Source organism: Canis lupus, chromosome 23 (assembly GCF_048164855.1).
Source record: "Canis lupus baileyi chromosome 23, mCanLup2.hap1, whole genome shotgun sequence".
Lineage (NCBI taxonomy): Eukaryota > Metazoa > Chordata > Mammalia > Carnivora > Canidae > Canis > Canis lupus.
Genome location: NC_132860.1, coordinates 9965906 through 9987359, shown reverse-complemented (window position 1 = coordinate 9987359; position 21454 = coordinate 9965906). Strand labels below are relative to the sequence as shown.

General features: G+C 38.9%; 1 protein-coding gene across 5 annotated transcripts in view; it reads left to right on the top strand.

Moving 5' to 3' along the window:
• Window positions 1-3480: 3480 nt before the first annotated feature.
• Window positions 3481-21454, top strand: part of LOC140614700 (L-lactate dehydrogenase C chain) — a 45819-nt gene continuing 27845 nt past the window's right edge. For 3 of the 5 annotated variants that reach the window (XM_072793848.1, XM_072793846.1, XM_072793850.1), the window contains exons 1-3: window positions 3482-3651; window positions 3933-4067; window positions 10331-10448. In XM_072793848.1, the coding sequence (XP_072649949.1) occupies window positions 3942-4067; window positions 10331-10448 (244 nt within the window). In that variant the 5' untranslated portion in view covers window positions 3482-3651; window positions 3933-3941. Of the gene's footprint in view, window positions 3652-3814; window positions 3834-3932; window positions 4068-10330; window positions 10449-21454 lie in introns of all 5 variants that reach the window. The other 2 variants (XM_072793847.1, XM_072793849.1) reach the window with 2 other exon arrangements.

Genomic DNA, 21454 nt, shown 5'->3' with positions numbered 1-21454 from the left:
GTCTTTTTTTTCTGAACAGTGATTCTAAAGATAAAGCAAGCTGCTACTTACATTCTTAAGCAACATTGCAATGATTTTTTTAAGGTGTATTGTTTACTAATGATCACACTTTATTTTTTAAAAAGATTGTATTCATGAAAAGACAAAGAGAGGCAGAGACACAGGGACCCTGATGTGGGACTCCAGGATCTCGCCCTCAGCCAAAGGCAGATGCTTAACCACTGAGTCACCCAGGCTTCCCAAATGATCGGACTTTTTTTTTTTTAATATTTTATTTATTTATTCATGAGAGACACAGGCAGAGGGAGAAGCAGGCTCCATGCAGGGAGCCTGATGTGGGACACGATCCCAGATCCAGGGATCATGCCCTGAGTCAAAGGCAGACACCCAACCGCTGAGCCACCTAGGCGTCCCAAATGATCAGACTTTAATGTGACAATATATTAAGGGTGTGACTAAATTGGGTTGTCTTGGTACCATTTTCATTATAAGCAATCATTTAAATCTACTAAGCCACAGGGTATTGCAACTTGATAATAGTGCTAATCATAATTGGTACCTTACAATTCTGTAGGTGACATTCTATACATGAAGGTAAAAATCTCATTCGCCAACAACCTTAGCAGTGGTACTTGGTCAATATAGGGAAACAGATTTTTAAGAACCTTTGTCTCTGGAGGCCAGTAGTGTAATGTTTTTTCTTTAAAAATTTCCTCAAAGTCTATCTACAACTATGACCCTTACCTAGGCCTGAATACTTCGAGAAGTTAACTAGAGCAACTTTATTATCCACTTCTCCAGGATATTTCACCAGTTTGCTTCCTGAGAGCTAGTGAAGAGAAAGAATTATGCTTTTTTTTACCCCCATGTGGGTCTCAAATGTTAAAGGACAAGAGTGAATGATGTAGTCTTTTTTAAGATTTGAGAGTGGGGGGATGAAGGGGCAAAGGGAGAATCTTCAAGCAGACTCCTTGCTGAGTGTGGAGCCAGACTCCGCTAGATCTCAGAACCCATGAATCATGCATGACCTGAGCCAAAACCAAGTGCTGGAAGCTCCAACTAAGCCACCCAGGCATCCCCGCAAACTATGTAATGGTCTTGACAATTAGGTAATATAATAGGATTTGCTTTTCTATAGGCTTAAAAAAAGAAAAAAGCTTTAGGATACAATTTACACACAAAATTCACCTTTTAAAGTAATTCTGTGGATTCACATAGTTGTACAACCTTCAACACTAATCTTAGAACTTCAAAAATTTTGCCAAAAAAGAAACCTGTACTTAACGCCCATAGCCTCTTGTAAATTTTGAGGCAATTTAAGGCTTTTAAAAATTAGTCAATGCCAACATGACTGAAAAATAATGCTTAAATATTTATTAGCCTAATCTTTCATGAATTTTTAAATTGAATGTTGTAAAGCTTCCTCATTTTCTGGCACAAAAAGTGTTCTGGGATGATTGTATCTTTCTGCCCCAGGCAAGGAATAGGCCAATTCTGCAAGAAGCCCTGATTCTTTTAAATATAATATGATCTCATTTCAGTTTTAATAACCTTGGGATGTAGATTAAGAATGACTTAGTCCAAAAAAAAAAAAAAATGACTTGGTCCCATTTTACATAAGTTGCCAGTTAGTGGGAGAAGCAAATGGGATGTTCAGAACATAGTTCTCCTTACATTTATATAGATAAATGTGTCCATATATATGCATGTAGATAAGTCAATCCTTTTTCCACTAAAGCCCATGTTGCCAAAGTAAAAGTATCAGTACTTCAAAGCCATGCTCTTTCAGAATTCTCAACTGCATTCCTACACTTTGGCCAATGTTGGAATGTACAAATCTTGGCCCTCCTGTATTTAGATGGCTGCAATCAAGCAAAATAGTTAAGTTAGCTTGGATTGTAGTCACCCAGAGAGCCCACTCAGGCAGTGGACCTGAAGGGCCTGCCCTGTGCCTTGGGTAGATATGAACGAAGAGCTTTTTCTTCACCTAGATCAGGAGTTTGGCCATTACCAAGATGATACCTCCTTTTGCCACCAGAGGCCTGTTGGTCATCCTGGCCAGCAGTGCCAACCTCTCAACTGAGTGGTAAATGAGGTGCAAATACTGGAGTTGCTGTGGAAGGAAGCACACAAGTAAGTAGTAGACAGGACCAACTGTGGCTTCTGCTCCTGTCTGCTATAGGTAACCTGTTTCTTGGGGCTGATAGTTTGTGAAAAGTGCCATAAGAGAGACAGGAGAGATGTGTGGAGGTGGTGGTAACTGACACATTGGTCAAGAAAAGCTAGAGGAAGCACCATTTATGCTTAAGATTGAAAATGAGAAATCAACTTTGAGAATGGTTGGAGGACTTTCTACAAATAGGGAACAGCAAAAAGTCCTGAGCCAAATGAAAGCTGGGGAAAAGCTGGAGGGGAGTGAGGGAAGAGTGTCTTGAGATGAAGCTGGAGGGCTAGTAGGAGGCCAAATCTTGAATGTCTTTTAGGTTGTAGTAAAAAAATCATTTATTTTACTGACAAATCACTAAAATAAATCTCTGAAACGAATTTAAAAATTAATTTTTAAAAATTGGTTATTTTAAGTGTAATGGAATGCCATAGTTGGGTTTTAAGCAGGGTGATGGCATGGTTTGAACTACATTAAGAACAAACCATAGGCTTTGAAACAGAAAATGGAAAAGGATTCAAATGCAAATACTCAGCAAAAGATGGCTGGGGAGGTTGTATCCTCTTCTGTGGGTTATAAATTCTTGGTATAAATTAGAACTATCCTTAGAAAACTAGATGTGGCCTTCCCTTTTCATTACTACTTTAATTAAATCTTTATTAGCACTCCATGTTGAAGCTACAGAGCCCAATAATGTTTTAAATTCCTGCAAATAGGGACGCCTGGGTGGCTCAGCAGTTAAGCGTCTGCCTCTGGCTCAGGGCGTGATCCCGGGATCAAGTTCCACATGGGGCTCCCTGCATGGGAGCCTGCTTCTTCCTCTGTCTGTGTCTCTGCCTCTCTCTGTGTCTCTCATGAGTTAATAAATAAAATCTTAAAAAAAAATTCATCTTTGGCACTCGGGTCGCATTAGCATGCCGTCTCAGAAAGAGGCAAATCATCTGGAAGCAATCTCCTCAGACACTGTCTTCAGATGGCGCCACCCTAAGAATAGTTGCTCCCAGGATTGCTTTTTCCCAGTGCAGCCTCCAGCCTGACCCTCACCAGCCTATACTCATGAGGGTTTCCGAAAATTCGGCACTAAATCCAGTCCCAGGCCTAGGCTGGCTGAGGAAAACGAAGCTATACTCCCAATAGCCCTCTCTTGCACACTTTGAAAGCTTGCCTAGAATTCTTCACAGGGGCACGCAGGATGCAACCGCACACCCTCAGAAAACCCCTTCATGCAGAGAGGTCCCTAACTGCTGCCAATGCACCTGCGCCTGGGCCAGCGGGGGCGGGGCTTCCGTGCTGACGAAAGAGTCGTGTGCGTGGGAGCGTTCTTACGTCGGCAGTGCCGAGAGTAACCGTCACAGGGTTTTGCACCTCAACTGCCGTCGATGGTTTCCTTTTGGTGTAACTTTTTTTTTTTCTTTTAATCTTCCTTAAAAGCAGTGCGTTGAGTGTTCCGGCTGCCTGTGGGCTAAGTTGTGCCAAGCAAAGCGTTTGTGAGTGTCTGGTTCTGGGGTGAAAATGGTGGCTGGAGGGCAGGGAGAAATAAAAAAGCTTAATGATGCCCCAACCCCTAGGTAGTCTGTTGCTTCTTTATTTTTCCACACCGCTTGACCAGGAAAATTCTTTTTTTCCACTTCCTCTCACCCTCTGCTCCAGTGTTCTGCAAACCTAATAGGTAGGCCCTTAGATGTGCAATGTGATTAGTAATATGGATACTATGAGAGTGATCAGTTGAGGGAGCTTGATGCTGCTGAAATTTCATTATCCCTCTCAGGTTCTCAAAATGTCAACTGTCAAGGAGAAGCTTATCGAAAATCTAATTGAGGAAGATAAAATCTCCCAGAGGAAGATCACCATTGTTGGAACTGGTGCTGTGGGCATGGCCTGTGCTATCTGTATCTTACTGAAGGTGAGTGAGAAGCCTATCCTGTGGCTGAAAATCAAGTAAGAGCTTTTAGGTGTTGTAGATGTTGATGAGTTCAGGGCTGTAGGGCTAATCTTCTCACAGCCAATTATGTGTTCACTTACCTGATTTTGATGTAATTTAAGAAACACTTATTTAAAGTTTACCATGTATTATTGGGCATTGTTAGAGTATTTAAATTTATTCATAGGAGACACATTGACTGCATTAATTTGTTAAAACTCGGTTTAAAAAAAAAAAAAACTCGGTTTAAATGATCCCATACCTTGCCTTCCTGGAAGAGTGATGGGTGAAAATCCTACTTCCCAGAAGCTTATACTTAAAAAAAATTTTTTAGGTGTGTCTGGCTGGCTCAGTAGGAAGAGTGTGGAACTCCTGATCTCAAGGTTGTGAGTTCAAGTCCCACGTGGGTGTAGAGATTGCTTAAAAATAAAATCTTAAAAAAAAGTTTCTGTTCAAGTATTCCATTCTCATTGTAAAACAAGAAGTACCAAATTTGATAAACAACAATGGAAGTCCTTTAATTTTCCTTTCTGTTTCCACAGCATCTTTTCATGTGCCTGTTGGCAATTTGTGTATCTTCTTTGGAGAGGTGTCTATTCAAATCCTTTGCCCGTATTTATTTATTGTAAGAGTTTATTTAATTATTTACGAGGGACAGAGAGAGAGAGGCAGAGACACAGGCAGACGGAGAAGCAGGCTCCCTCCGGGGAGCCTGTGTGGGACTCAATCCCAGGACCCTGAGACCACAACCAGAGCCAAAGGCAGACGCTCAATCACTGAGCCACTGAGGTGCCCCTGCCCTTACTTATTTATGTATTTATGTATTTATTTATTTAGGAGAGACAGTTCACATGTGGGAGTGGGGAGGGCTGAGGGAAAGGGACAGAGAGATTCTTTTTTAATTTCTATTTCAATATTCATTCATTCATTCAGTCAGTCAGTCATTCATTTTAGGGGTGCCTGGGTGACTCAGTTAAGCATCTGCCTTCGGCTCAGGTCATGATCCCAGGGTCCTGGGATTAAGTCCTACATTGGGCTTCCTGCTCCATGGGGAGTCTGTTTCTCCCTCTCCTCCTTGCTTTTGCTGTCTCTATCTCTGTTTCTCTCAAATAGGTAAAATCTTAAATAATAATAATAATAATTGAGAGAGCATGAGTGAGAGGGACAAGCAGATTCCCTGCTAAGCAGGGAGCCTGATGAGGGGCTCAGTACTAGGACCCCAAGATCATGACCCAAGCTGAAGGCAGGCCAACTGAGCCACCCAGGCACCCCGGTCTATATATCTTTATGTCAATACCATGCTATTTTGATGTAGCTTTGTATTAAGTTTTGTTTTTTGTTGTTGTTTTTTTAAATTTTTATTTATTTATGATAGTCACAGAGAGAGAGAGAGAGAGAGAGAGAGAGAGAGGCAGAGACATAGGCAGAGGGAGAAGCAGGCTCCATGCACCGGGAGCCCGACGTGGGATTCGATCCTGGGTCTCCAGGATCACGCCCTGGGCCAAAGGCAGGCGCTAAACCGCTGCGCCACCCAGGGATCCCTGTATTAAGTTTTGAATTCAGGGAGCATGAGATCTTCAAATTCTTTTTCAAGATTGTTTTGGCCATTTGGAGTCCCTTAATATCCTATATTATTTTTATTTTTTAAAAGATTTATTTATTTATTCATGAGAGACACAGAGAAAGAGGCAGAGACACAGGCAGAGGGAGAAGCAGGCTTTTCACAGGGTACATGATGCAGGACTCGATCGCAGATCCTGGGATCACAACCTGAGCCAAAGGCAGGCACCCAACCGCTGAGCCACTCAGGTGTCCCTTATATTAATTTTAGAATGGATTTTGCTCTATTAGAAACAATGCCATTGAGATTTCATAGGGGTTTACATTAAATCTGTAGATTGGGGAAACCTGGGTGACTCAGTGGTTGGCACCTGCCTTCGGCTCAGATCGTGATCCTGGGATTCAGGATCAAGTCCCTCATCGGGCTCCCTGCGAGGATCCTGCTTCGCCCTCTGGCTGTGTCTCTGCCTCTCCCAGTCTCTGTCTCATGAATAAATAAATAAATCTTTAAAAAATAAAATAAATCTGTGGATTATTGTGGGTATGTTGACATCTTAGCAATATTAGGTATTCAATCCATGAACATGTGATTTCTTTCCACTTATTTGTGTCTTCTTTGTTTTCAGCAATGTATTGTAGTTTTCAACATACAAGTCTTTTGCTTCTCTAAATGTTTTAAAAATATTATTTAATCTTTATAACAGCCTTGGAAGGTAAGTACTGCTGTCATCTCCATGTATAAATGAAAATACTGAAGCATAGATATTAACTAAGTTCCCCTTTGTCAAGTAGCTAACATAGGTAAAGGAGCTAGAATTCAAATTTTGGCAAGTCTGGACACAGATCCTGTTGTGTTCTTAAAAGATTTACTATATTACTTAGATAATTTTTTAAAACCAGCAGAAGAAAATGAGAGGAAGCAAAGCCAGTTAAATTCCAGAACCCTAAGAAAGGCTCAGGAATTGGAAGTACCAACTGCTTCACAAGGTGTATGTGAGGAATGGGACAAACACAGGAGAATTGGTTAAAAGTTTATATGATCAGAAGGAAAACTACCAGATTCTCTTCTTTACCTTAATCAACCAAGTAGCCACCTCTCACATCTCAGCAGGCCAAGGGAAGGAGTATATTCATTGGAGAGTTTGAACCAGGCAGGTTCTGCACTCAAGACATGAAGGATAGTAAGGACAAGCATCTTATTGAAAGCAGTAGGATTAGTTGAAGGTCTCCATGTTGGACAATGAAGCAGGAACCCTTTGACTTCCACTTGGCTGCTAGAAAGCAGATTGTCAAAGATGGAATAAGGAAAAAAGATGAAATTAGAGAACCAATCAGGAAGTCCTGTAACTCACTGATGATTCAGTAAGAAAAAAGAAAGGGAAAGAAATTATTTGAGAGATAAAAGAAAAATTCTAAAACTGAAGGATATGAGGTGGCAAATATAAAGAATTCACTGAAAAAAAACAAAACAAGAATTTATTGAATGGGGCACCTAGGTGGCTCAATTGGTGGAGCATGTGACTCTTGATCTCAGGGTTGTGAGTTTGAGCCCCACATTGGGTGTGGAGATTACTTAAAAATAAAATCTTTTTTTTTTAATTTTTATTTATTTATGATAGTCACAGAGAGAGAGAGAGAGGCAGAGACACAGGCAGAGGGAGAAGCAGGCTCCATGCACCGGGAGCCCGACGTGGGATTCGATCCCGGGTCTCCAGGATCGCGCCCTGGGCCAAAGGCAGGCGCTAAACCACTGCGCCACCCAGGGATCCCCTTAAAAATAAAATCTTAAAAAAAAAACTATTTTGAGTGCTCAGCACAATGCATCAGAAAAAAAAAAAAAAAAGCCTCCTGCAAGGCATATTATCATGAAATTTCAGAACTCCAGTTGTGAAAGACAGTTGTTGGAGCCCATTTATTTCCTACCAGAATCCATAGTATACTGGTAAATACCCAGGTCACATTGATGTACATTGTGGGATAAATGGAAAGTGATGAAAGATATTAAAATATGCATATTTATATAATTTATTGTCTTCAAGGAACATATAGTCTGTATTGAGTACTAGAACTCCATATGTCATTGGAAGGTAGACTTTTATTTTTTTAAATTATTTATTTATTAGAGAGGGAGAGTGCACAAGCAGGGGAAGCAGTAGACAGAGGGAGAGGGAGAAGTAGGCCTCCTCCCAAGCAAGGAGCCTGATGCAGGGCTTGATCTCAGGACCAAGGACCATGGCCTGAGCTGAAGGCAGATGCTCAACCAACTGAGGTGTCCCAAAAGGGGGACTTTAAAGCATAGCAGTACATCCTACTTCCTTGTGCTATACAAAATAATGTGGCCCTAGCAGTTTTCCTTAGATTGATTTTAATTCTCTTTTCTTTTACCTTATCATTGTTTTTCTAGAACTCCCTGGGGAAGAGAATGCTAATAACTATTCTTCTTTCTCCTCCCCCTGCTCCTCCTCCTCCTCCTCCTCCTTCTTCTTCTTCCTTCTTCCTTCTTCCTTCTTTCTTTTCTTCTTTCTTCTTTCTTCTTCGAGAGTGTAGAGTGAAGGGGGCAGAAGGAAAGGGAGAGAGAGTCTTAAGCAGACACCGTGAAGAGCATGGAGCCCAATGCAGGGCATGATTCCTTGAACTTGAAATCATGACCTGAGCCAAAACCAAGAATCAGATGCTTAACCAACTGTGCCACCTATGCACCCCGCTCATAACTATTTTTAAAAGATTCTGACAGGCTAAACAAACCCAGACTCTCTATTTGGAATTTTATTTGAGAAATGACTCACCTAGATATAGTGACTTCTTAAAAAATAAAAAACTTTTAGGGATTATTTGAGTTCTGTCTTTGACAAGACAAATGGAGCTGGGAAGATTCCCTTGAAAAGAGAATTATTTGGTAACTTAAGAAGACATATAATTCACGTTGGAAATATTATTTAAATGCAGGCTGTGTTGGTTATTAAATTTTGTCACTCAGCTCCAAATCCAACTTTCTGTACTCTATTGTGCTGGTACTGTATCTTTGCATAATCTTTTTCTCCTTGACCATTTGGCATTTTATTAGGCTCTGCCAATACGGGGCACAAAATACGGGGCACTAGAGGGAAGTTGGAAGGCAGGGGTGGAGGAATGACCTATTCCTTCCTGTTTGCTTGTTGTTTTGGTCACTTTTGTCCCAGCTATAGATCCCTTTGCCTCAATGGTAGAAGTTGGTTCTAGCTTCCAGTTTCTTTTGGAGCTACCTCCCAGCCTCATTTTGCCCCTTCAGTAGTATCTGTAGCAGCCAGGTTTTGCTTATCCAGAGGTATGAGCTTGACTCCATGAAGCACCTCCTTTAGTCTCTCTCTTTGATCCCTCAGTCTTAGGGGTAGTAGCTTCAAACTGTGATTTCTATCTCAGGGTTACCTCAGTGTTCCCATTTTGTCCTTTCATCCCTCCTCCAGCTGTCTATCCATCCCTATGTTAAATACCTTCTTTTGAAATGCTTAGAGTAGTTTCTGTTTTGCTGTTCATGCCCAGACAGATACATAGACTAATATAAAAATGGATCTATAAAGATTATCTGGTTTCCTTATCAGTTAGCTTAGAAGTGATATGTAATCCCTCTGGGTGAAACTCTTTGTCTTCCTTATATTCCTGATATATAACACATAATTTAGTACATTTTAGGATCTACAGTTTTCCAGAAAGTTCAGATGGTATCTGATATGAGAAAAAACAGTAGTAAATAGGGATTTTGGTCCCTTTACCTTCTTATCTTTAGAATCTGGCCACTGTAATTTAGGGAAAACATATCTTCTACATAGTTCTGTATTCTACTTCATTTGGTAAAAACTTAATTCAAATTAGTAAGCAAAAAAGATATTACACCAATCTTCCTGAATTTATGATGACGTTTCATCCCAGTAAACTCATCATAAGCTGAAAATATCCTGTTGAAAATGTATTTAATACACCTATACCACCTATCATAACTTAGCCTACCTTTAACATGCTCAGAACAATTATGTTAGCTTATAGTTGGGCAAAACAATGAAACACAAAGCTTATTTTATAACAAAGTGTTGACTATCTCATGAAATTTATTGAATATGGAACTTAAAGTAAAAAACAGAATGGTTGTAAGGGTATCTGTTGTTTACTGTTATGATCGCATGGCTGACTGGGAGCTATGGTCTGGTTATATGCCCATCTACCCCTAGGTCGGAGATCCAAAGTTAAATGTACTGTGCTGAACCATATGTAATGGCTTTCCACAGGGGGCCGCCTTTCCGTTTCGGCCATAAGATTGCATACCAAAAACAATTTCAGCCAATTCAGAAATTAGGCATAAAGGTTAAATGTAATAGAATCCTTTGATGAACTTAATAGCTTTTCATCATTTTTAAACTATTATCTGAAGTGGGAAAAAAAAAAGCCACTTCTAAAAAATTTAACAATGATATGAAGGCAAAGCAATTAGTAATTTTTGCTACCTTCTGTTGCTTACCTTGACTTCTGGTCACTCTGTGCACATTCACAAACTATCACTTTTTTTAAACTATCACTTTTATATCATTTTTTCTACCAAAATATAACTCTACTTTGATTATAAAGTAGCTACATACAGATTTTTCTCACTTTTCTAAAATTGAAGCAGGAACATTCTTCAGAACATGTTATTCAAAAGCTTTCATGTATTTTAGGATTTGGCGGATGAACTTGCGCTCGTTGATGTTGCAGTGGACAAACTGAAGGGAGAAACGATGGATCTTCAGCATGGCAGTCTTTTCTTTAATACTTCAAAGATTACCTCTGGAAAAGGTTAATTTTAATTGTATAGAATTCAGAGCTTTTAAAAAGAGTAATGAGGGCAGCCTGGGTGGCTCGGGTTTAGCGCCGCCTTCAGCCCAGGGCCTGATCCTGGAGACCCGGGATCAAGTCCCATGTCGGGCTCCCTGTATGGAGCCTGCTTCTCCCTCTGCCTGTGTCTCTGCCTCTCTCTCTCTCTCTCTCTCTGTCTCTTATGAATAAATAAAATCTTTAATAAATAAATAAATAAATAAAAATAAAAAAGTAATGAATTTTAGCAAACTGTTATCCATAAATCTAAAACAACTCTTATTGGGACATACAGTATAAGGGCTAATTTTTAATTTTTAAAAATAATTTAAAAAATATTTTATTTATTTAATTTTTATTTATTTATGATAGTCACACACACACAGAGAGAGAGAGAGGGGGGCAGAGACATAGGCAGAGGGAGAAGCAGGCTCCATGCACCGGGAGCCCGACATGGGATTCGATCCCGGTTCTCCAGGATTGTGCCCTGGGCCAAAGGCAGGTGCTAAACCGCTGCACTACCCAGGGATCCCTATTTATTTATTTGAGAGAGAGAGAGAGAAAGCACTAAGCAGGGAGTAGCAGAGGAAGAGGGAGAAGCAGGCTCCCCGCTGAGCAGGGATCCAGTGTGGGGCCGGATCCCAGGAACCCAGGATTATGACCTGGGCTGGAGGCAGATGCTTCACAGACTGAGCCACCCAGGTGGCCGAGGGGTAGTTTTTTCTTTTTTAAGAATACTCCAGGAAAAAAAAAAAAAAAAAGAATACTCCAGGGATGCCTGGGTGCCTCAGCAGTTAAATATCTGCCTTTGGCTCAGAGTGTGATCCTGGAACCCCCAGATTGAGTCCCATGTCGGGTTCCCTGAATGGAGCCTGCTTTTCCCTCTGCCTGTGTCTCTGCCTCTCTCTCTCGGTGTCTCTCATGAATAAATAAATAAAATATTTAAAAAAAGAATATTCCACTCAAATTTGAGAAAATTTGTAAAATAAGTATAAACTATAAGAAAAAGATTTAAAAATGTAAAGAAAATTTAAAATCTCTTCTGTTAATGATTTTTTCCTTTTTCTATTCATTTTTACATTAGTGTCATATTGTATAAATGCTTTTTATTTTAAAAATTTTTTAATTTTACTTTTTAAAAGATTTTATTTAAGAGAGAACTAGCAAGAGGGAGCACAAGTGAGGGGGTAGGGGTAGAGCAAGAGGGAGAAACAGTCTCTCTGCTGAGCAGGGAACCAGATGCAAGGCTTGATCCCAGGACCCTAGGATCATGACCTGAGCCAAAGGCAGATGCTTAATGAACAGCCACCCAGGTACCCTCATGTATCTATAGTCTTTAGCCTAGTTTTCATTTTGTGTTTTATAGAGGACCAGTTTTCAAAGTATAGTGTGAGGCCATAGAACAGGTAATTGAGGATCTTGGTGCCATTAGCATTAGCATCATCTGCTGACCAACTAGAAAGCCTCAGAGAATTAGGAAAAATAATTATTTTGTCATACACTAAAGTGCATAGTGCACTATTTGGTGATGTGATTCAATATATATACTTTCTACAAAGCCCTCTCATCTAACATGATTAGAATATGAGGGTGGTTACTTAATTTAAAAATGCCTGTTAAAAAAATAATAATAAAAAATAAAAAAATAAAAATGCCTGTTAGAAGGATCCATCACTGGAGATATAACAATTCCAGATTTCAAGGTCTATTGCAAAGTGGTAGTAATTAAAACAGTATGGTACTGGCATAAAAGTAGATTTACAGATCAATGGAATAGAACAGAAAACCCAGAAATAAACCCACAACTTTATGGTCAATTGATCTTTGGCAACAGAGGAAAGAATATGGGAATGGGAAAAAGACAATCTCTTTAACAAATGGTTTTGGGAAGACTGAACAGCCACATGCAAAAGAATGAAACTGGGCCATTTTCTAACACCATACACAAAAATAAACTAAAAATGGATTAAAAACCCAAATGTGAGACCAGAAACCATAAAAATCCAAGAAGAAACCACAGGCAATAATCTCTTTGACATAGTCATAGCAATATTTTTCTAGATATGTCTCCTGAGGAAGGAAAATAAAAGCAAAATGAACTATTTAGAGATAAAAATTTCTGCACATCCAAGGAAACAATCAACAAAATTAAAAGGCAGCCTACAGAATGGGAGAAGATATTTGCAAATGATGTATTTGATAAAGGGTTAGTATTCAAAATATATAAAGATTTGATATGACTCAATATCCCCAAAACAAATAATCCAATTAATGAGCAGAAGATATGAGCAGACACTTCTCCAAAGAAGACACACAGATGGCCAACAGACATAAAAAATGCTCAAATCACTGATCATCAGGGAAATGCAAATCAAAACTCAATGATATACCATCTCCTATCAGAATAGCTAAAATCAAAAATACAAGAAACACATGTTGGTGAGGATGTGGCAATAAAAGGAACCCTCATGCATTGTTGATGAGAATATAAACTGGTGCAGCTACTAGAAGGTATTATGCTAAGCCAAATAAATCAATTAGAGGAGGGCAGTTATTGTATGATTTCATTCATGCAGAATTTAAGAAACAAAATGGGATCATAGGGGAAGAGAGGGAAAAATAAAATAAGACAAAATCAGACAGGGAAACAAGCCATAAGAGACTTTTAACTATAGGAAACAGAGTTGCTGGAAGGGAGGTGTTGGGGTAATGGGGTAATTGGATGATGGGCAATAAGGAGGGCTCGTGATACTATGAGCCTTGGATGTTACATGCAACTGATGAATCACTGAACTCTACATAGACTCCGAAACTAATAATACACACTCTGTTAATTAATTGAATTTTAATTAAATAAGTCCAGTTAACATACAGTGTAAAATTAGTTTCAGGTGTATAATTTAGTGATTCAGCACTTGCATGTAAGATCCAGGGCTCATCACAAGCGGACTCCATAATCCTTATCATCTATTTAACCCATTCCCCCACCCACCTCCCCTCTGGTAACCATCAGTTTATTCTCTATAGTTAAGAATCTGTTAATTGGTTTGCCTCCCTCTCTTTTTCCCCATGCTCATTTGTTTTGTTTCACACTAGTGAAATCATATGATTTTTCTTTCTCTACTCCTAATCTGCCCAAAGCAATCTACACACTTAATGCATTCCCTACCAAAATACCAACACCATTTTTCATAGAGCTAGAACAAACAATCCCAAAATTTGTATGGAACCACACACACAAAAAAGCAAACCCAAATAGTCAAAGGAACCTTGAAAAAGAAAATCAGGGGCACCTGGATGACTCAGTAGATAGAGCATGCAATTCTTGATCGTAGGGTCATGAGTTCAAGCCCCTGAGAGAGTTTAGTAGAGTTTACAAAAAAAAACTTTTTAAAATTAAAAAAAAAAGAAAAGGAAAGGAAAGCAGAGCTGGAGGCATCACAATTCTGGACTTCAAGTTATATTACAAAGCTGTAGTGATCAAAACAGTATGATACTGGCACAAAAATAGATACATAGATAAATGGAACAGAATAAAAAACCCAGAAAATGAACTCACTATTTATTTATTTATTTATTTATTTATTTATTTATTTATTTATTTATTTATTTATTATTTTTTAAAAAAGATTATTTATTCATGAGAAACACACATACACACACACACACACACACACACAGAGAGAAGGAGAGGCAGAGACACAGGCAGAGGGAGAAGCAGGCTCCATGCAGGGAGCCTGATGTGGGATTCGATCCCTGGACTCCAGGATCACGCCCTGGGCCAAAGGCAGGAGCTAAACCACTGAGCCACTCAGTGATCCCTGAACTCACAATTTCCTGGTCAATTACTATCTTCAACAAAGCTGGAAAGAATATCCAATGGGAAAAAGTCCGTCCAAAGAAAGGGGTTGGGAAAACTGGACAACTACTTGAAAAAAAAAAAAAGGAACTTTTCCATTTTCTTACACGATACATAAAAATAAGCTAAAAATGGATGAAAAACCTAAATATGAGACAGGAGACCATTAAATTCCTAGGGGAGAACACAGGCAGTAACATAACCTCTTTGATACCGGCTGTAGCAACTTCTTACTAGCTATGTCCCCTGAAGCAAGAGAAACAAAAGCAAAATAAACTGTTTGAACTTCATCAAAATAAAAGGCTTTTGTACAGCAAATGAAACAGTCAACAAAACTAAAAGGCAACCTATGGAATGGGAGAAGATAATTTGCAAATGATGCATTTGATAAAGGGTTAGTATCCAAAATATACAAAGAACCTATCAAAATCAACACCCCAAAAATGAATAATCCAATTAAAAATGGGCAGAAGACATGAATAAACATTTTTCCAAAGAAGATATACAGATAAAAAAAAAGAAGATATACAGATAGCCAACAGACATATGAAAACATGCTCAACATCACTGATCAGGGAAATACAAATCAATAATGAGATATCACACACCTGTCAGAATGGCTAAAGACAATAACAGAAAAACAAGCGTCAGCGAGGATAGGGAGAAAGGGGAACCCTAATGCATTGTTGGTGGGAATGCAAACTGGTGCAGCCACCATGGAAAACAGTATGGAAATTCCTCAAAAAGTTAAAAAATAGAACTACCTTACAATCCAGCAATTGCACTACTAGGTATTTCACCAAATGAGGCAAAAATACGGATTCAAAAGGATCCATGTACCCTGGTGTTTATACCAGCTTTATCTACAATAGCCAAATTATGGAAAGAGCCCAAATGTCCATTGACAAATGAATAAAGAAGATGTGATAGGGCAGCCCCGGTGGCTCAGTGGTTTAGCACTGCCTTCAGCCCAGGGTGTGATCCTGGAGACCCGGGATTGAGTCCCACATCAGGCTCCCTGCATGGAGTGGAACCTGCTTCTCCCTCTGCCTGTGTCTCTGCCTCTCTCTCTCTGTGTCTCTCAGGAATAAATAAAACCTTAAAAAAAAAAAAGATGTGATATACATATATACATAGACACACACACACTCACTATGGACTATTAGCCATACAAAAAAATGAAAACTTGCCACTTGGCAATTATGTTGATGGAACTAGAGAGTATTATGCTAAGTAAGATAAGTCAGTCAGAGACAAACATTGGAGACATTTATGTTGACCTAAAACATGGAAATGTTCTTAGAAGTTCATTCGCTGATTTTCTGATTTGAATATGGTTCAGCTAATTGAGTTTTGCAGTATCTTTTAAAAATCACACCAATAGTGATCAATTTCATTAAAGTACTGTAATTAAAGACTCTCATGGGGAATATCTTGGTGGCTCAGCGGTTTGGCGCCTGCCTTGGGCCCAGGGCATGATCCTGGAGTCCCAGGATTGAGTCCCATGTTGGGCTCCCTGCACGGAGCCTGCTTCTCCCTCTGCCTCTCTCTCTGTGTCTCTAATAAATAAGTAAAATATTAAAAAAAAAATAAAGACACTCATGAAATAATTTAATCACAAAACGCTACTGAATTTTTATGATTTTACTTCTTTTTTATTTCTCTTACCTAAAAGGACAATTTTTAAACAACTTGCTTTTGATAATGTCTTTCCAAGGCATTCAACTTAATTTTCTTGGAAACAATCATTGGGGCATCTGGGTGGCTCAGTTGGTTAAGCTTCTGACTTTGGCTCAGGTTATGATCTTAGGGTCTTGGGCTTTAGCCCCATGTTGGGCTCCCCACTCAGTGGAGAGTCTGGTTCTCCTTCTCCTTCTGTCCCTCCCCATGGATGTGCTCTCTCTCTCTCAAATAAATCAAAATCTTAAAAAAAAAGAAACAATCATTGAAAAAATTAATTATGAAATACATGACATGTAAAAAGAGTGTAAACATAACAAACATCAATGTATCCAGAATCCAGGAAAAAAAATAAAACATTACTAGTTTAGTTTATGTGTTCTGTGTTATATTTATTCATGTCTCAATCCTGAATATACAGGTTATCTTTACCATGCATTTCTTTTTTTTTTTTTTTAATTTTTTTTTTTTTTTATTATTTTTTTTTAAATTATTTTTATTTTATGATAGGCACACAGTGAGAGAGAGAGAGGCAGACACAGGCAGAGGGAGAAGCAGGCTCCATGCACCGGGAGCCCGATGTGGGATTCGATCCCGGGTCTCCAGGATCGCGCCCTGGGCCAAAGGCAGGCGCCAAACCGCTGCGCCACCCAGGGATCCCTACCATGCATTTCTTTTACACTTGTGTTTTAGTGACTTACATCCATATATAATTAATAGATATAATTAGCATAAATATATTTGGATATAAACATGACTAATTCTTGATCTGCAACAACCAATGAGAAGAAGTACACAGACCTCCCATATGAAAGTCTACTAGTTGAGAGTATTCAGTGTGCCTTAGATATCAGTATGTTTCACATCATTTAATATACTGAATCAGCTCAGTGGAGTCAGGTTAAAAGAGCTCCAACTGTATTAAAATACTTAAAAAAATCATTTAGCCTTTACTTTCTAATAATGTGGCAGGATAAATACCTGGATCAATCTTTTTGCTGTAAATAACAAAACTGCATAAAATGTGAAAGAAGTTATCAGATCTTAAAAATTGATAGGCTCTTTTTTTAAAAAAGATTTATTTATTTGAGAGAAAGCAGGGGGGAGAGGGGCATGGGGGGGGGTTATAGAGAATCCCTGCTGAGCGTAGAACCTGACGTGAGTGTCAATCCCACGACCCTGTTCATGACTCGAGCTGAAATCAAGAGTCAGGTGCTTAACTGAGCCACTCAGGCACCCCAAGATTGGTACACTCTTTTTTTTATTTTTTAAAGATTTTAATTATTCATGAGACACACAGAGAGGGGCAGAGACATAGGCAGAGGGAGAAGCAGGCTCCCCACAAGAAGCCTTGATGGGGAAGTCCCCTTGATGTGGACTCGATCCCAGACTCCAGGATCACGCCCTGAGCCAAAGGCAGATGCTCAACTACTGAGCCACCCAGGCGTCCCGATAAACTCTTAATAAAGACATTGTCAGAACAGGCACTGAGGGAAGTCAGGAAACTAGAGAGTTAAACAGAGCATTGCAACTAGTTTTCACTAGCTAGCATTAGTGAACTTCAATTTTGGTTTCTACTACCTCACAGGATTTAGGAGACTTGGAGACAAGCTTAATTTGGGGGAAGTTCTATAGGAGGTAACTCCATAAAGCTAGAACCCCAATGGACTGCACCAGGAGTTAGTAAACTCTTTTGCAATGGGTCAGATAGTAAGTATTTTAGGCTTTGTGAGTATACAGTCTCTGTCAAAACTACTCAACTCAAAAACAAAAACAAAAACAAAAAAAAACAAAACTACTCAACTCTGCTGTTGTAATTCTAAAGCAGTGGTCAACAATATATGAGTGGGTGTGGCTATGTTCCAATGAGATTTTACTTACTAAAACAAGTGATGGGTCAGATTTGGCTTGCTGGCCCTCATTTGCCAATTCCTAGAAATAATTCCTTTCTCTCTACCTCTGGGAACTGACAGTAAAATCAAGTGTCTCAGCTGCTGAAGTAAAAGAGGGAAATGGTGGTTAATAATTTATAGTCATAACTGTCCCTTATTTGAATTTCAAAAAAATTTCAAGCAGTCTTAGGATAGTCTTGGGGCACCTGAGTGGCTTAGTTGGTTAAGTGTCTCAACTCTCGGCTCTGGCTCAGGTCAGGATCTCATGGGTCAGGGGATCAAGCCTCATGTCAGGCATGTGTTCAGTGGGGAGTCTGATTGAAGGTTCTCTCCCTTTGCCCCTCCCTCCATTTTCTTTCTCTCTCTCTCAAATAAATAAATATATATATTTTACGTACTTAAGATAGTTTCTGGAAGAAACTCACTTTATTTCAAGCCACAAAGAAGTTCCACAAATAAAAATTCCAAATAGGGGATCCCTGGGTGGCTCAGCGATTTAGCGCCTGCCTGCCTTTGGCCCAGGGCACGATCCTGGAGACCCGGGATCAAGTCCCACATCAGGTTCCCAGCATGGAGCCTGCTTCTCCCTCCTCCTGTGTCTCTGCCTCTCTCTCTCTCTCTCTCTCTCTGTCTATCATAAATAGATAAAAAAATCTTTAAAAAATAAAAATAAATAAAAATAAAATAAAAAAATAAAAATTCCAAATAAATGAACATTTCACAGTAGGAATAATTAAATCTACCAAAAAAATGCATGATCAAGAATCTACAGAGATAACAGAAAAGGCCACAATAGTTTTTAGATATTGAAATTATGAGGGCACCTGGGTGGCTCAGCGGTTGAGCGTCTGCCTTCAGCCCAGGGCGTGATCCTGGAGTCCTGGGATCGAGACCCACTTTGGGCTCCCTGCATGGAGCCTGCTTCTCCCTCTACCTGTGTCTCTGCTTCTCTCCCTCTCTGTGTCTCTCATGAATAAATAAAAAAAATTATGAAACAAATTACAAATTAACTATGATTATTCCACTTAAAGAAATAAAAGACAGGGGTGCCTAGGTGGCGTAGCCAGTTAAGTGTCTGCCTTCATCTCAGGTCAGGATCCCAGGGTCCTGGGACTGAGCTTCAAGTTGTGCTCCCTGCTCAGTGGGGAGTCTGCTTCTTCCTCTGAGTCTTCCCTAGCTTGTGTGTGCGTTTTCTCTCTCTCATACTCACTCTCTAATAAAAAAAATCTTAAAAAGAAATAAAGGATAAACTTGAAAATATCAGCGGAGGCAGGAAACTATTAAAAAACCACATATTTTGGCCAGCCTGGGTGGCTCAGCCGTTTAATACCGCCTTCAGCCCAGGGCCTGATTCTAGAGACCCAGAATCGAGTTCCATGTCGGGCTCCCTATAGGGAGCCTGCTTCTCCCTCTGCCTGTGACTCTGCCTCTCTCCCTCATGAATAAATAAATAGAATCCTAAAAAAAAAAAAAAGACACATATTTTAAATAGTCAAATATGGGAGTACCTGGGTAGCTTAGTCAGTTAAGCTTCCAACCCTTGATTTCAGCTCAGGTCATGATGTCAGGGTCATGGGATTGAGTCCAATGTTGGGCTTGTGCTCAATGTGGAGTCTGCTTGAGGTTCTCTCCCCCTGCCCCTCCCCTATTCTATCCCTTTCAAATAAATAAATAAATAAATACATAAATAAATAAATAAATAAATAAATAAATAAATAAATAAAATCTTTAAAGAGATTTAAAAAAATCTTTTAAAAAAAGAAAAGTAAAATAGCCAAATACAACTTCCAAATAGGAAACAAAAAACTTGGAGCACCTGGGTGGTTCAGTGGTTGAGCGTCTGCCTTTGGCTCAGGTCATGACCCCAGGGTTCCGGGATCGAGTCCCACATCTGGCTCCCTGCAAGAAGCCCGCTTCTCTCTCTGCCTATGTCTTTGCCTCTCTCTCTATGTCTCTTATGAGTAAATAAATAAAATATTTTTAAAAAAGAGAAAAAACTCAATGGATTTAATAACAGCAGACACATTTGAAGAGAGAAATGATGAATCTAAGGCCATTACAAAGAAGACAGCAAGAAGTAGAAAATATGACAGGTTAAGAATTATAGAGGATAGAATGATAAAGTGTCATGCAATCTAATTAGAAAAGTGAATGGGGAAGAGGAAATATTTGAAGATTTATGACTGAGAATTTTTGAGAACTATTAAAAACAACCCCCACATTCAAGCCAGATAATCTTAAGGATAAATACAAAATCCCTGCTTAGACACATTCTTGCAAAATTAGAGAACACTGAAGGCAAAGAGAAGAAAAAGATGTCACTAGACAAATTACCTACAGAAAAGGGAGAGAGTAACTGACTTATCAACAGCACAGTGAAACCAGAATACAATGAAATTATATCTTTAATGTGCTCAGAGAGAGTAAATATCAGTCCAGAATCTCTACTCAGCAAAAATATCTTTCAAGAATAAGGTTATAATAAAGACATTTTCAGACAAAGACTAAGCTACCATCAGACCCTCACTAATAAAAATGCAAAGCCAAAATATGGAAAGAGCCCAGTTGTCCATTGACAGATAAATGGATAAAGAAGATGTGACATATATATATATATATATATATATATATATATATATATATTCAGTGGGGAGTCTGATTGAAGATTCTCTCCCTATGCCCCTCCCTCCATTTTCTTTCCCTCTCTCTCTCAAATAAATAAATATATTTTATATATGATATATAGCATATATATTATATATTATTATATATAATATATATCAATGATGGAATATTACTCAGCTATAAAAAAGAATGAAGTCTTGTCATTTGCAATGATGTGGTTGGAACTAGAGGGTATCATGAAGTGAAATAAGTCAGAGAAAGACAAATACCATATAATTTCATTCATATGTGGAATTTATGAAACAAAACAGATGAACATGGGGAAGGGAGGGAAAAAATAAGATCAAGATAGAGAGGGAGGCAAACCATAAGAGACTCTTAACTATGGGAAACAAACTGAGGATTCCTGGAGTGGGGTTAAAGTGGGGGGAATGGGGTAATTGGGTGATGGGCATTAAGGAGGGCACATGATGTAATGAGCACTGGATTCTACCTCTGAAGCTAATAATACAGTATATGTTAAATTGAGCTTAAATAAAATTTTTAATTAAAAATAAAAAATAAAATGCAAAAATATATACATAAGGCAAAAGAAATCTCAGATATAAGATCTGAGATGCAAGAAAATATGAAGGACACAGAAAATGATAAGAATAAGGAAAAATTGTAATAAATATAAGTTGTATAAGAGTATATAATATCCTGTGGGATTAAAAAAGTAAAAAATAGAGCATATAAATCTGGGGGTGAAATATGGTAGTGGTGAATGAATTAGTGCTCTAAGTTTCTTAGTCATTATGGAAGATGGAGAGGTGATGATTACCTTTGAACTTTGATTAAATTAATATGCATATTGTAACTTCTGTTACAAGAATAGAGAGTATAGGGACATCTGGGTGGCTCAGTAGTTGAGCACATGCCTTTGGCCCAGG